The 16,387-nt window shown below is 39.6% G+C and overlaps 3 protein-coding genes and 1 non-coding gene across 4 annotated transcripts; 2 read left to right on the forward strand and 2 right to left on the reverse strand.

Moving 5' to 3' along the window:
- Positions 1-131: 131 nt before the first annotated feature.
- Positions 132-4,398, reverse strand: LOC126594442 (kinesin-like protein KIN-13B). Its single transcript, XM_050260755.1, has 12 exons — positions 4,031-4,398; positions 3,720-3,923; positions 3,231-3,335; positions 3,027-3,134; positions 2,652-2,729; positions 2,485-2,570; positions 2,234-2,389; positions 1,855-2,157; positions 1,555-1,773; positions 969-1,470; positions 822-887; positions 132-734 (listed from the first exon to the last, which is right to left on the reverse strand). The coding sequence occupies exons 1-12, from the start codon at positions 4,151-4,153 to the stop codon at positions 546-548; spliced, it is 2,139 nt and encodes a 712-aa protein (XP_050116712.1). The 5' UTR covers positions 4,154-4,398; the 3' UTR covers positions 132-545.
- A 1,914-nt stretch (positions 4,399-6,312) lies between these two features.
- TRNAL-AAG (transfer RNA leucine (anticodon AAG)) lies at positions 6,313-6,393 on the forward strand. The gene has a single exon. It is a non-coding gene; the product is annotated as a tRNA-Leu (tRNA).
- A 960-nt stretch (positions 6,394-7,353) lies between these two features.
- On the forward strand, positions 7,354-8,274 carry LOC126594501 (uncharacterized). Its single transcript, XM_050260851.1, has 2 exons — positions 7,354-7,831; positions 7,941-8,274. The coding sequence occupies exons 1-2, from the start codon at positions 7,610-7,612 to the stop codon at positions 8,142-8,144; spliced, it is 426 nt and encodes a 141-aa protein (XP_050116808.1). The 5' UTR covers positions 7,354-7,609; the 3' UTR covers positions 8,145-8,274.
- LOC126587963 (uncharacterized) lies at positions 8,264-16,149 on the reverse strand. Its single transcript, XM_050253084.1, has 15 exons — positions 14,883-16,149; positions 14,594-14,758; positions 14,295-14,482; positions 14,013-14,223; positions 13,672-13,909; positions 13,444-13,591; positions 13,037-13,341; positions 12,913-12,955; positions 10,377-11,592; positions 10,034-10,177; positions 9,740-9,942; positions 9,461-9,671; positions 9,128-9,365; positions 8,875-9,022; positions 8,264-8,783 (listed from the first exon to the last, which is right to left on the reverse strand). The coding sequence occupies exons 1-15, from the start codon at positions 16,111-16,113 to the stop codon at positions 8,481-8,483; spliced, it is 4,992 nt and encodes a 1,663-aa protein (XP_050109041.1). The 5' UTR covers positions 16,114-16,149; the 3' UTR covers positions 8,264-8,480.
- Positions 16,150-16,387: the final 238 nt, after the last annotated feature.

The raw sequence follows: 16,387 nt of genomic DNA on the forward strand, positions 1-16,387 counted from the left end.
TCAAACTCGTGACTTTTCAGTCACAAATAAGCAACCTTTCATTGGTGCCAAGGCTCGCTCTTCTACAAGAAAAAGGGAATGTAATGAAAATGTCCATGAAGCAGCAACCAAAAAGACCCAAGTCATGGAGATTTGCAGCTTTAAAAGTACAATATATAGAGCAACTCAGAATTCAGCGTTTTCATAATTTAGTTTGATAAATTACAAGTCCATAAATCTTTACAAAACATGCATATAATTTCATGTATCTCTCTCATTCCTCAATGATCACAATTTCAAATGATTTTAAATACTGTTAAGACGAAAAGAAGCAAGAACCAACCACCTACCCGAAACAAGAAGTTTTCGGGTATCTGGTCTTCATATATTTAGAGAAATTTAAGCAACTCAAGCAAAAGCTTTTTCTGTAATCACACACTGCCGCGGAACTGTTATGAAGAGCCAACAACGCTAGATAGTCGGAACAAATAAATAAATAAACAAGGACCGAAATCAAACCTCGCGCAAGAAGAGAAAGAATCATCATACCCAACTCCCAAATTGTATTAGTTACTTGACGAAGAAGAAGAAGATACTAAAACGCTGTGATCATTCAGATGCCGCTGAAATTGAGCCAACTGAGCCTGCAGTTGAAGAATTCCTGCAGCCTTCTGAGAAAGTATGGCATTCAATTTGCATATATAGTCATCAATCGGGTTGCCTGGTTGATCAGCTTGAACCAGCAGATTCATCTCCTGCATCAGTAACACGGTTAAGCCATGTCCAAACATATACAGCGTAAATAGAACTGCGGTCAAAGTAGATTATACGTTTACACTGACCTCCCTAACAATGTCTATCGTATGCTCTACTTGTCTTCGGTGAGCAGTCACAAGGTCTTCTTCCTCCTAAAAACAAGTAAATGAGAGTATGATAACTGAAAGACTGATAAGAAATATGACAAATAGAAAACCTAGGATGCCTTTTACCTGTAAAACGGCGTTAAGATCATCTTCAGAATGAGAGTTCGTAGCCTCAAAATCAGGCATATCTGTCCATTTCATCTGACTACCAATCTTTCGCTTTTCTTCGAGAGCTGATTGTTGGTAGGTTTCTACCTTCTTACTATTTCCCCGTGATGGTTTAGCTTGTTCATAGGTCTGCTCGGGGTAGTCAAAATCATCTTGGCCTATGCCATTTCTACCACCTATTGGAGCCTTGTAATAATTTGATACAGATGTAGAAAATTTTCCTTCTGCCCTCCCGCTAGGTATACGATCTGAGTTCATTTTTGCAGAGGGTTCTCTCTCAGTAATCTGTTTGGACCAACCAAAGCTGCTCTGTTCATTAGGGACATAAGTCATGTCATCTTCAAAGGTTGTGTCATTTGGCAAAGACGAAGACAAGGGCATTGTGGTTGAGTCTCTAAGGTTTGACAACGAAGTCAATTGATGCCTTTTGGAGCCGCCCCCTTTTGATAAACTCTTCACCCTGGAAAGTATAAATTTGATGAGAAATGCAAAAGCAATAATATTATCCACTTCCCCGCTTTTGTTTTGTATGGAACTAATTTACCTGTCAGCATATCTTAGTGTGTTGAGAGTGTGCTCACATGATCCCGAGCTTGGTGAAATGCATGATATCATAACGGTGCGTGAATCACCGACAAATGAATCTCTAAGAACTTCAGTCAACTTACTCCCTCTGAAAGGAATGTGGCCTTGGTCACTGTCGAGAGCTCTGATGCATTCTTTTAAGGCAAGTAAGCTTTTATTAATTTCAGCACCTTCCATTCTGCAAGAAGAAAGTCAATATGAATCAGAAAGGAATAAGGTTATGCTAATTGCTCATAATCCCATACAACAAAACCCCCACCTTGTCTGTTTATCATTATCCGTAGTATCTGCACCGCGTTCACTTCCAGCAAGGTCTATGAAAGATAGCTTGCCTACAAGCCGGGCAGGCTTTGTTTCAGTTCCATCAGCTGATCTCTTTACACAAAGCTGAAGTATAGCATGTGATCGGGAAGACTCCTCATTCGCACCAGTAGTACCAGTACTTCTTGTGGAATTTCCTTTCTCAATAAACTCCCTGACGGTGTCCACATTTGACACCCTATACTCTTGCAAACCAACGATGCACACTTGCTGCTTACCATCTTCCCTCATGCAAAGCTTTCTGCAAAAGTGGAATTCTTTCAGGATAATGAGCCTAACTGGAAACATTTCCTTTCCTAAATGCTCAAATAACTTACTTTCGATCATTTAGAAGATCAAAAAGTTTCCCTCCATATATCTCGAAGAAACTAACAAATAACTGAAAACCTTGGTTTCGGTATGTTTCAAGCATTAATCTTAGAATATCTTGGGATGCTTTAAGGGGCAGTGGTTGCATAGTATAAGTCTTCCCACTGCCTGAAATATCCAAACAAGAGCAAATATATGAGAAACGGAACATAAGATTCTTACATATAATGAACCTAAGTTGTTATTGAGGGTATAATACTTGCCCGTTTGCCCATATGCAAAGCAAGTCGCTTTTGTTCGCTGGAAAATCAATGGAACTATTGGCTTCACAGTTTCAAAGTATACCTAAACCAACAAAATGAAAGATATTGTAACATCAATTGATTGAAAGTGGCAAAGCAAAACCAGCTTCGGATAAACTCACACCTCATCATTTGAAACATCTTCGTTCAGCACAGCATCAAAAACAAATTCGTGTCTCTCAACATATTCTGTTAAGTCAACCTGCAGCGGACGGAGAATAAGAACATAGTAGATACACAGCTCAATACATAGAAAAGAGAACTTTCCAAGAATATCACAAAGTAACCGTGTCATATAATGGTCTACTAATAGTGCAAAGCTAAACCAGTCATTTTATACATCCTATGAATTCAGAAACTACATCAGTCTCCAGTTCCTCTTCCTAAAGACAAGTTCAGCTAGAATTATCCATCTCACCCCTCACATGCCTTCACTTCGAAGTGAAGGCATGTGGGAGGTGTCGAGTGCAATGCCATTGGACTCTTGACAATTGCTCACCTTAAGTTTGGTTTCATGAACCGTGAGAGCGTTAGAATGAGGTTCGATTGTGATAATGTCTTCCTCTTTCTTCGCGAATTCCTTTTTATTTAGCGGTCTCTTGCGTACCTGCAGAATCATTTTTCGAAAAACCAAGTTCAACCATTTGCTGCAATGTAAAGAAAAAGGAGAAGAACTTTTAAATGGCACCCAAATGAGACATACCACAACTTTGATTTTAGCAACATTACTAGTATTGCCCCTTTCTTTATCTGCTGAGAAACTCTTGAGAAGATTATTCTCGGGCAAAACTCGTGATCTGCTCGTAGCCTGCTTGATGAAAATGAAAAATATTATGTAATCAAAAAGTTATTATTTCTCAGTATTGCTCGAGCGCTAACCAGTTAAAAAGTTAATTAATACGCCGCTACATGCCGACTCCACAATTTAATCTCATGATCCGAACTATTCCTCCTCTTTTCTAGTGAATCACTTGTTAATCTGAACCATTCATTTCTTTAAGCAAACCACTGGTTAATCTCACAATCTGAACTTTTCATTTTCTTTAGTAACCAAACTATTTTTAGCGCCGTATTAACTTACTATCTAAATCTTGATAATTACTGAAGGAAAGCATAGAAATGTAGGTTTAACAAAAAAAAAAAAAAAAAAAAGTAAATTTTCTGATCAGTAAAAAAAACAAAATTGACAAACCTCAGGTAATAGCTCAGTGTCAAATGAATTAATATTAAGCAAGCCAGGGCTGAGCTCACTCGGCGAAACTCGATCGTCGCCGTTCCTTCTCATGCTCGACGATCGCGACGGAATCGGCGGCGGCGTCGAAGCCCCCGGTGGCGATCGCTCATTGCCGTTTCTATGACTCTGCCTGCTCATTCTCGTCCCGTACAGCTCGAAGTCCTGCAAAAAAATTCAAAACAGAGATGCTTCGCATTATCAGGGTCCGGCATGCAATTTCGAGCTTAACGAGGGGCGAATTTGAAAAGATAATCAAATTAATATCGGACCTGTGAGAGGCTGGTGGACTGCAGCCACTTGGACGGCGCGTCCGTGAAGTGGTCCGAGTACTGACGACGGTGGTGGTGCATTGACGAACTAGATCGCGACATCTGTCTCCCCACCGCATTCATCTTCGTCGACTCGAGCTCTGCAAATGTATCGACTCCAATGTCCGCACGAAACAGCGGTACAGTTATATATTATGAGAGAGAAAGCGTCTGAGAGAAGCTGGCTGTTGCAGTCGTGGTGGTTAATGTTGGAAGATTTTCTTGTCCAACTTTTCTCTCTTCGGTTTTCTCGGGAAACAAACAAGCGTGAGAGAGTGAGAGAGAGGAGAGAGGGAGAGTTTGAAACTTTTGAAAAAGAGAGGGCGGGGGTGGGGCAGCTATCGAAGAGAGGGGGAGGAAGGACGGAAGAAGATGATGGGTGGCGGGGACCACGTGGTCGGTTGTTTCGGGCGGGGATTGGTGGTCTTCACGTCGTTGAGTGCATGGTCTGATGACTCTGATCCATTACATCGCGGGTCTATGCTTTATGGGGCAGGTAGGACCGTAGGATTTGCTTGATTCAACCCTAGTTTAATGAATTCACATTGCTTACTTGCATTTCCGATCAAAATTTATTATGTTCTGGTGTATTTTATGAATAAATAAAAATTGGTTAAATTTTGTTCATTGAATCTTTTGACAAAAAAAAAAAATCTAACGACCTAAATACTTAATGTTAGCCCTTAAATCAAATCCTACTTCTTAATCTAAAACCAAGCCAGTCCTGATCACCCAATATAAAAAATTGGTCTTTCATTTGAAATTTAGGGACATATGAAAGTGGACCACATACACAGATGTCGTGACGGTGTACTTGGTTTTATGAAAAACTTATTTTTTTTCTCAAGGTAGGGCATGCTTTCGAAATTTAAAGAGTAAGACCAGAAGTCACGGTTCATTATTAAACTGATTTTGAGAGGTCCACAAATGGAATAAGGCAAATATGATGAATGGCATGGAATGTCACCCACCCTTGCGACTAAGGTTATCATAATTGGTTGTCAAAAAAGCATAAGAGGAGGGAAAAGTTGAATTTGAATTGGTATTTATTTTGTCGGTAAGATGTTTTATATTGATAAAAACATTCCACTCGGAATATCTTGTAATATTAGGGGTCCACAAAGTACATGTTGGCCCAATTCATAATTTCAAAAAATGCAATAAAAAAAAGTTAGATCTTAGCTTGTAAATATTGGCATAAGGATGTTTGAGGCGATATTTGATATAACATAAAAGAAAAGAAAGATATGTGATGATCAATCTTTAAAATATTGATATTTGTGGAAATATTGATATGCAAAAATATGAAATATATCGATATCGGTTGGTTTAAGTGGAAATGGTGGAAATTTAGAATAAAACTTTAGAGAATATCAAAAATTGGTTTAGACGAAATACAAGATTTTCTACGATATTTAACTAATATGTCAAAAATATCGACAAAATCTTTCATATCTTTCTTTGGTTTTTCGAATATTTCCATGAAAATACCAACTGTATTAAAGAAATTTCAACCAGCGGTGATGACTCATGAGTGTAATTAGGGGAAGATATATTATGTTTAAATTATTGTGTGGGAGGAAAAATTCAAGCACGTTAATCTTGGATTTCAATCTTGAATTGTTCAAAACTTAGGCAATGTGTTTCCAACGATGTTCATTAGGTTGCAAAGTGTAGCTTTTTATTGAAACTAAGTGGTAGTCACATAAGTTTTGTGAGACCGATAAATATCAACTCCATACACTCTATTCAAATAGAACTAATCAAAACACACGTTTCGTAACATTGGATTTGAGTTTGGATGTTGTCACACTCAAATTCATGGCCAATATTATACTGAAATATGACACATGTATTTGTACTGCGAGTTCAAAAACACTTGAAACAATTTTCTTCAAATACCTCAAAGTAGAACTTTTATGGAATAAGAGAGCACAATTGAGTTTTGAATAAATATTATACCACTGAAATGAAATGAACAAGAAAATAACAGGGAAGTACAATTTATTTAATAAGAATGGAAAAAACGCCAATTATTTACCTTATATGATGGTCTTTCCCGTCCCCTTGAATCTACTCGTTAACTAAATAAAAAAAAAGTGTGACACCATGAATTACACAAACCCATTAAGTACAACAAAACCAACATTATACAACTACGCGTTAAGGAAGGGTCATAAATGGGAGTTTGAGATCAATGGTAGAATACTATAAGTACACCTTTGCAAAATTTCTAGCAACAAGTTGAGATGGCCGAGTTGGTCTAAGGCGCCAGATTAAGGTTCTGGTCCGAAAGGGCGTGGGTTCAAATCCCACTCTCAACATTCCCTTCGTTTTTGTTTTTTACTTCCCTCCCAAACTACCATCCATCAAATAAGCCGCAAAATCTTCATGTGCCATCTTCAGGATCGGTCGCGCTGCAATCTGGAAACAGTTACAAGCAAGGAATTCATCAGAGTCAAGATAGTAAATTGGTATATGACAACACAGGCATGAGATCAAAGAGGCTGTGTCTATTTGGAAACAAGCTTTCTTTGGGATGCAGAGGCTCGTCAGAGGCACATGGAAAGGTGCATCTACAGCCCCGGAGCATCTCTTCATATCCATCCAAGGCCCTTCCAAAGCAACAACAGAATCCGAGGTGGGATGAGAACCAACAATGCGATCAAGACTACAACTGTGGGATTGCTGCCGGGAATAACAAGCAAAAGGAAGCGAAAAAATGGGCAATGTCCGAGGCTGAGGCAGTCATTGTGCTGAAATCAGTGCCAGCAAGAAAGCGCATGGGAAGGTGGAGAGCAAGAACTTGACAATTTTTGGACTCCAAATCATAGAAGCGGTCGAGAGAGAGAGAATTAGACAGGACGTCAATCAAAGGCTTAGTTGTAACCACTGTAAAAGAGCTTGTAGATAAAGGAAAAGATCAAGTGAGAGGTCAGTTTTTGTTAAGTACTATTTATATTTATATTTTATATTTTATATTTTGAAATGATTTCTGACTGCATGATGTACAATAAACGGTCACAATCACGAAATTCCTTAGATTCCTAAAAAAAGGATCAGACGAAGATCATTTTCCGTAGATATAAGCGGTTAAGAGGGTTTTCCTTTGCAACAAACGACATGTGAGCAAATTTCGTTCCCGCAACTAGGCTTCTATAAAAAAACAAAATAAAGAAAACCCCAACCGCAATGGCCCAATAGGTTATTGGGCTGTGGAATTTGTGCTAGTCGGCCCAAAGAAGAACCACAAATAATTGGATGATAAATTGATTAAAAAGGGTGAGAAAATCGGTGAAAAGTTGTGGGTGACCGTGGAGTGGTTTACTTGTTGTTACATAGAAATAAAAGACAGGTAGAGGAAGAGGTAGCGGCTGAGAGCTCTGGGTAAGGCGGTTGCGCCTCGGCCTGGCCTGCAGTCCGATACTACTGAAATTACTGTTATAGCCTTGGAGCCTGCTGCAACTTGGAAAGTCAGAAGTCCAATCGCGAAGACCCGACGAAGAAGCAGCGGTTGAAAGCAGAAGAGAAGTGATTGCTATGGCTATGGCGTCGAGCTGCCTCTCAGCGCTAAGCTGCGTGTCTCCTAGCTGCAGTTTGTCGAATTGGAGACGAAAGCAATCTTCTTTATCCCCAACAAGGTCGTCGTCTCCTTCCTCCGCCCTGTGGTTCGATTCTCGCCGGCGTCGGAGGAGTCAGGTGGTGCGTATGGCACCGGATGAGGAGAAGCTCACCCGCCGCAACCCTCTCGATTTCCCGATTGTAAGCGTGCTCCTCAGCTACTCTCGATTTCTGCTGTGTTTTTTTTTTTGAATTGGGTTTGGAATTTTGGCTGCTAATTAGATTTTGGTGTTGCGGAATTGTGTTGCAGGAGTGGGAGAGGCCGAAGCCGGGGCGGAGGCCTGACATTTTCCCGCAGTTCAGTCCTATGAAGACGCCTCTGCCGCCTCCTATGCCGTATGACCCGCCGGAAGAAGACGAAGACGAGGAGGAGAAGAAGGAGGAGGAGGAAGAGGAGCAAGAGCAGGAGGAGGAATCTCCGGAGAAGATTGACCCAGATAAGAACAATATTTAATCGGTGTCTTTGTGCTTGTAGTGTTGCTTTAGGTTTAAATGCTCTCCCACCCTACTGTATGAGTTGAACGGATTATGCTTAATCTTTGTTGAGTTGTTTGATATCGAATTTTGAATGAATTTCGATGAAATGTGTACCCTTTACTTTACTCCAAAGCTCACATCATGTTTCACGAATTTACAAATATTCATTAAGAAGTAAAGAAACAGCCTTTTGTGGCAAGAATGAATCTGAAAACTTCCTACACTTAACGGGATTTTCCCTGCGTCGCATTACATTTGTAAAATTCATGTTTCAATAATGAATACTATCGGATGGAATGTGAAGTTAGATTCTTTATCTAGGTTCCATGACAGTTATAGATAGACCATTTGATGAACCCATATCCGACCTTTCAGCTTGTGATGATCCGGATTCACTTTTTGAGACGCAGAATGCAGGTTGTTTTGGATCAGGTAAAAAGATGATATCACTTGTGAGCATGGATAGGACTTCTGACATGGTAGGTCTATCTGCTACGTATTCTTGCACACATAGCAGACCAACATGAACATATTTCGAAACTTCGTCATTTGGGCACGAGTCCATTGATGTGTCCCTTATCTCTAGACAGTCACCTTGTTTCCATAAGCCCCAAGCCTGCAGTCATTTAAATTTTGATGCACCGTGTGAGTGTTTCTGCTCTAGTTGAAATTGAGTGCTAATTTTGATATAACTTGATAACACTTACAAGTTCAATAAGGCTGAGATTAGTAGATGAAACAAAAACAGTGTTCTTTCTGCCACTAACAATCTCTAGCAGTAAAACTCCAAAGCTGTATACATCAGACTTCTCGGAGAAAATGCCATTCATGGCATATTCTGGAGACATATAGCCGCTGCATAAAATCATCATACAAATTAGGAAACTGTTCATATTCATATAAGCAAGTATGTAAATTTTAGGTGACATTACTCTGAAAATTTGTGATTTTTAAACTTACTATGTTCCTACAACTCTGTTTGTATTTGCTCTGGACTCATTCTGTCCAAAGATTCTGGCCATTCCAAAGTCTGATATCTTAGGTTTCATGCTTTCGTCGAGTAAAATGTTGCTAGCTTTCAGATCTCTGTGTATGACTCTTACTCGAGAGTGCTTATGAAGATAAAGAAGTCCTTGTGCAATCCCTTCAATGATGTTGATGCGCCTCTGCCAATCTAAGAGATACACTCTAGTGGAATCTGCAGTTAATGTGAAATTCATAGTGTGCTTAGTAGAGTTAACAGATTTCATGGAAGACGGGAGTCTTTGAATTTGAAAGGAATTATGGACAAACCAAAGAGGAACGCATCCAAGCTTGTATTTGTCAGGTATTCGTAGATCAGAATTTTCTCTTCTCCTTGAATGCAACAACCCAAAAGCCGAACAAGATTACTATGTTGAAGTTCAGCTATAAGTGTTATCTCATTCATGAATTCTTCCAATCCTTGTCCTGAATGTCTTGCAAGTCTCTTTACTGCTACCTGTTGCCCGTCTGGTAATACACCCTACAAAAACTTTGAATGTTAGATATCAACTTCCCAGATAGCCATTGGTCAATAAATTTAGATTTTACCTTGTAGACCGGTCCAAAACCACCCTCTCCTAGTCTTCGGGCAAATGAGAAGTCATCTGTTGCAGTCACTAATTCAGGAAAACTGAACATCTTAAACTCCAGCCCTCGGCTTTTGCCGAATTTGAGTTTGAAAATGTCACCCAATCCGTTGATTTGGGATCCCAAGTCAAGTAATCCTTGCTCTTGGATTGTTTCCGCCTTGTCTGCAGCCCAGTGATTGCAATAGTATATAAGGTACTTGTCCTTGCAATTCATAATTTAACAGCCATAAAATCCTATATAGTTTCTTCTTACCAGTTTGTTGCACTTGTTGAAGTTTTCTTTTCCTTGTGTAGCAGAAGTACCCCAAAAGTAGCAGTGCCACTGCAATTACAATGCCTACTATACACCATATCCACCATTCTCTCTTTGTACTTCCTTTTTCGGTAGGTGCTCCATCTATACCCAACCACAAAATTAGCATTAACTTAAGTACTTGAAGTGGTTGAGAGCTATAGCTAATACATATTATCGTTACAAGGTTCATATCTGTGTATCAAATAGCATGAACTGAAGATAGAAGAATGACAAGATTCATAGGTGCATTTAGATAAACTCAGTATTAGTCATGCTAAATCAGTAATTAGGGCATACATACCTCTGCTATTATTTGCTATAGTAGCGAAGTAATTAACTCTAAAGTAATCGTTCTTGACATAATGTACTCCTTCTCTCATATACAGACATCCAGACCCATTGTGATATAAAGGTCCGTAGCCGACACAGGTGCAATCACTCCAGCAAGTTGCGTGACAATCGCTAAGATCCAAGTTAGTATTACTATCATTATACGTCAACTTAGCATCATCTGAGTAGCCTCTCATCGGTAGAAATAGCTCAGAACCATTCCTGCATTCAGAGGTCGTCTGCTTTATGCACACAGCATCCAGATAATTTGGGTTGGACGTACATGGACTTGTAGCTGTGGTTTCCCATGTAGTACCGTCTGAGCCTAAAATCGACTGCAGGAGTTGGCCCCAAGTATTGAGTTCCCATCTCGAAAGAGTTGAGTTGTTTTTAACAGTATAAGTGAAGTACTTCTCCTCTGCATTTGAAACAAAATTGAACTCGAACAAATCAGCCCTGCTTGTGAGTTCAGGGGCCCTCTGAAAACTTCCACTTTCCCAGATCCCACTGGTCCAGTATACAACGTCTCGCCGCCAGATGATTAACCGGTTGGTGCTACTGGGATCCACACTAAGCCTGAAAGCACCTGGCGTAGGCACTTGATCGCTGAACCATGAAGAAATTGTTCGATTACGCCCGGTCCTAAAGTCCAGCCCTAACTTCATTCCAGGTAACAATGTGTTTGATGGATAATCAAAACTTTCCCATAAAATCTTTCCAGGTGTTCCATCCGATGCTACCTCTCTTAACATAAAGTTTCCGGTATCCATCATATAACCAGTCACATTACCGGAAGCTGTCTGATTGTAATCCCATACAATAATCTCCCCTCCACCATGTTTGATCTTCATTTTCCCATCACTATCCAACACAAACACTCCAGATGAATCCACGACCGGAGTTTCAGGGTTTCCCACCCACACCGCATCCGGATGATTTGGTAGTTTGCTATACCATATTCCCAAGAACCGATTGCTCGTAGCACCCAGGTTACTCGAAGCGCCGGGACTGAAGAACCCTAGCTTGAAGTCACCGCGCTGAGAAACGAGGTGATCGCTTTCCTGGTCCCGTAGCTGCTCCCCTTGCTTGAGCGTGTACAGCACTATTTCTGCATAACAAGGGGGAAGATACTGCATGAAGAAACATGAGAAAAACAGCAGCAGAAAGCTTCTCCGTGCAGCCATCGGCTATAATATTTTGCTTCTGTCTACCATTTTTTTTTCAGAGAAGCTTTTGTAGCTTGAATTGGCCTGCAAATTGAAGAATTTTCTCCTCTGACTTTTCCTGATTTGTCCCTTTTTTTATTAATTTAGCTGCACAAATATTAGTATGTCGGAAGACTTTTGTCACAAAATTGGTTGAAATTTTGGAAGTATCGTTCTTCATTTTTTTTTATGGGTATAAAATTATTGGACAAGGATTGTCTGCGCTCCTTGTTCCGTGCCTTCCTGTTTTGTGTGGTCACGGTTAAATCACGTCAATATTTTATATTACTATTTATTTTTGTCTTATTATCTCTATAAAAAAACAATATAAAATGTTGACGTGGTTTAACTGTGAACACATAAAACAGAAGGGCACGGAAGAGCACGGAAACAAGGAGGGTTGTCTGGAAATTATTACCCAGTCACGATCGAAGGTTCCTCAAAGTAATGAACATTTTAATTTCGAACTAATTATAATAATTAATTTTCGTTGAAACATTATTGATTGCTTTGAAGTTTCAAGATTTCCAACGTGTTGCAGATTTTTTTGGAATAAAAAAGGGTTGAAAGTCCTCTGTTCAGCCGTCACGGGGTCAAGGGGCTTAAATTTATTCTAGTTTGAACACATGGCGTTGACTCGCCGTGTTTGGCTAATGCGTGATGGAATATAGCAGTACCCTCACGTGGTAAAATATGTTCGGTGAAAATATTGATGTGCAAATTTATAAAAATATTGATGGATATGTCGTTATTAGTTGTCTTCGACGGAAATTATGAAAATTTGCAATGAACGGGTATATAAACTCGTTCAGATTTAATCAAAATTAGAAAAAAAAATTTAAAAAAAAATTCAAAAGTTCGAAATTAGTAATGAGTTCAAGCAATTATTTGTAGTAAGTCAGTAAATATTATTGATATTTATTGATTATGATGAAGTTTGCATTTCATCCTCTTTTTCAAATCGATTCTTGATTTTTTAAATATTTTAACTGAAATATCGATCATTTCTTGAATATTTTAAATACTAAATACGCGCTACGTTTTTAATTTTAGAATATAATATTAATAATTTAGAGATGGTGGAGTTTGGTGAAACGGGACAGGTACAAACAAAGTAAAATGCAATAAGGAGCTGACTAGTAAAAGCCCAAAACGCAGTTTGTTTTGGCATATTTCATTTTGCTTCAACTTTTTAAGTTGTTATGCGAGTGATGTTAGGAGGGAGAAATCGAACACGTGACCTAGAATGTAAGGGTAGTCGGTGACATGACAATAGTTTTTATAACACGGATACACTGTTACAGTAATGTTTCGTGCTAATGATATAATGACACGTAAGGAGAAACTGACACATAATATTATATTATTGACACAAAATGTCATAATAACGGCTTAATCGTGCCATATAAGTAGCATAGGTTTTTACCTGGCTTCCATCACAGTTATAGGCACATAATCTGCTGAACCCATGTCCGGCCGCCTCCCATCAGGCCTCGATGGCCCAACTTCACTTCTCGAAATGTAGTATGCAGGTTGTTTCGGATCAGGGAAAAACATGGAATCGCTTGTGAGCATGGATACGACTTCTGCCATGATAGGTCTATCTGCTGCATACTCTTGCACACATAGCAGACTCAAATGAATAAACTTCAAAACTTCGTCTTCAGGGCACGAGTCTAACGACGTGTCCTTTAGCTCTTGAGTGTCACCTTGTTTCCACGAATCCCAAGCCTGCAATCGTTTAAATTTCGTTGAAATTTCGTTGTGGTGATTGAGTTTTTTTCTGCTCTGGTTGCAATTGAATGCAAAATTTGATCTGTTTTAATAACTTACCAGTACAACAAGGCTACCAGCAGTAGATGAAACGAAAACAGTGTTCTTTTTGCCACTCACAATCTCCAGCAATAGAACTCCAAAGCTGTAAACGTCGGACTTGTCAGAGAAAATGCCTTTCATGGCATACTCCGGAGGCATATAACCGCTGCATAAAATCATCATCTGCAATTAGATAACATTCACATTCGAAGAAATGCATATACAGAGATTTTTGTGTGTACTTACTATGTTCCTACAATTCTCTTTGTCTTTGATGTGGATTCATTATGTTCGAAAATTCTGGCCATTCCAAAATCTGATATCTTAGGATTCATGTTTCCGTCAAGTAATATGTTGCTAGCTTTCATATCTCTGTGTATGATTCTAACTCTAGAATACTTGTGAAGATAGAGAAGTCCTTGCGCAATCCCTTCGATTATGTTCACACGTTGTTGCCAATCTAAATGCTTCCCTTTAGTTGAATCTGCAGTTTATTGAAATTCATATATAGCATGGTTAGCAAATTACAGGTGCAGGGGAAGACAGAAAAAGGGAGTCTTTGGATTTGAAAGGAGTTGTGGACAAACCGAAAAGGAAGGCATCCAAGCTTGCATTAGTCAGGTACTCATAGATCAAAATCTTCTCTTCTCCTTGAATGCAACAACCAAGAATCCGAACAAGATTTCGGTGTTGAAGTTCAGCTATAAGTGTAATCTCGTTCCTGAATTCTTCTAGTCCCTGTCCCGAATTTCTGGCTAGTCTCTTTACTGCTACCTGTTGGCCATCTGGTAACACACCCTGCATTGTTATTAAAAGTCAGGTACCAATTTTCAGATAGCTATTGTTCGATAATTCAACGTAGATTTTACCTTGTAAACTGGTCCAAAACCACCCTCTCCGAGCTTGCTGCCAGATGAGAAATTATTCGTTGCAGCTACTATTCCAGAGAAACTGAACATCTGAAACTCCTGGCCTATACTTTTGCCTAGTTTGAGCCTGTGTACATTGCCGATTCTGGTAATTTGAGATCTCAACTCACTTAATCCTTGCTCTTGGCCTGCACAGTTTCGATGAATGCAATAGTATCTAGAGTCACATGCATGCTTAATTCATAACTATGTTAGCAACTTAGCAGTAATGAAATCCTTTATGATTCTTAACAACTTACCGGTGTGTTGCATGAATCTACGTTTGATTTTCCTTATGTAGCACAAGTAACCTAAAAGTAGCACTGTCACAGAAAGTGTAATGCTTATGATAAACCATATCCACCATTTTTTCGCTACACTTCCTGCTGATCCGATTTTTTTTCCTTCTTCAGTAGGAGTTCCATCTAGACCAACCACAAAATTAGCATTGTGCTCGAAGAAGCTGTTGAGAGACAGCGTATGAAACTCAAAACATCAAATTTAGGGCACAAATCATAGAGTAGGAAGGAAGAATGAAAAGATGCATACCTTTGCTACTATTCCTCCCTATAGTAAGGATATAAGTAAAGCCATAGTAATCATTCTCTTCAAATTTTGCTCCTTCCATCATATACACACATCCAGTCCCATTGTCGGTATACAAACTTTCATATCCGATACAGGTGCAGTTTCTCCAGCAGGCAGCATGACAATCGCTAATAGCCAAGCTAGTATCGTCATCATCGTATAGGAATTTGACCGCAGCAAAATAACCTCTTATCGGCACAAACAGCTCAGAACCGTTCCTGCATTCTGTAATCTTCTCCTCTATGCACATTGCATCCGGATAATTCATGTTCAATTTGCATGGACCGGTAACTGTGCTCTCCCAAGTAGTCTTATTTGGGGCTAAAACGGACTGCGAAATTAGCCCCTGTAAACTCAGTTCCCACCTTGAATATGTAGAAGTATTTTTCACGGAATAAGAAAAGTACTTCTCCTCTTTGCTTGAAACAAAAGTAAACTCAAACAAATCAACCCTTCTTGTCAATTCAGGGGATCCTCGAAAACTACCATTGTTCCATACACCACTAGTCCAGTACACATCCCCTCGCCGCCAGATGACCAGTTGGTCGGCGGCACCAGGATCCATGCCTAGCTTGAAAGCGCCTGGCTCAGGGACTTGATCACTCAACCATGAAAAAAGTGTCCAATTCTGTCCTGTCTTGAAGTTCATGCCTAATTTCATTCCGGGCAACAATGTGTTGGTCGGATGATCAAAACTTTGCCATAAAACGCTTCCGAATGCTCCATTGGAAGCAAATTCTTGTAACACAAGATTTCCTGTGTCTAGTAAAGAGGCAGTCACATTACCTGAAACTGTTTGATTGGAATCTGACACAGATATTTCCCCCCCACTGTACATAATCTTCAACTTTCCATCACTATCCAATGTGAAAACACCCGATGAATCGCTGATCGGAGTTTTAGGGTTAGCCAACCACACTGCATCTGGATGACTTGGAAGCCTTGTGTAAAATATACCCAAGTAACGATCGCTGGTGGCACCGGAAGCACTTGAAGTTCCAGGACTCAAGAACCCTAGCTTGAAGAAACCGCCATTTTCCGAAACAAGAAAATTCTTATCTTGATCGGGTAGCAGTTGCCCTTGCTGGAGCAGTACAGGAAAATCTAGGGCTTGTGCATGAGAGGAAGATAAAAATGACTGCATACAGAAACATGAGAAAATTTTCAGAATTAGCACAACATTGAGTCTCATGTTTTCTGTATAACTCTGTGGAGTTGCATTTCACTCCTCTCATTGTCTCAGTCTCCATTTTATTTGCTGCCATCTGTATAATTCTACCAGCACGGTTGACAGTTCTGACCTTTGATTTTTCCGTTGACTATTTCTTCATTTTCTTTAAAATTATACAGTTTTGGCTACGTGTTTTTTGGACTATTGACTTGAATTATGCACAGTCCTTTCCGAAGGCTCGTGGAAATAATGGAAAAAAAATCCTTGCCCCATCGTCTTCACCCCGTAGGAGCTA

The sequence above is a fragment of the Malus sylvestris genome, chromosome 2 (genome assembly GCF_916048215.2).
Source record: "Malus sylvestris chromosome 2, drMalSylv7.2, whole genome shotgun sequence".
NCBI classification, from domain to species: Eukaryota; Viridiplantae; Streptophyta; class Magnoliopsida; order Rosales; family Rosaceae; genus Malus; species Malus sylvestris.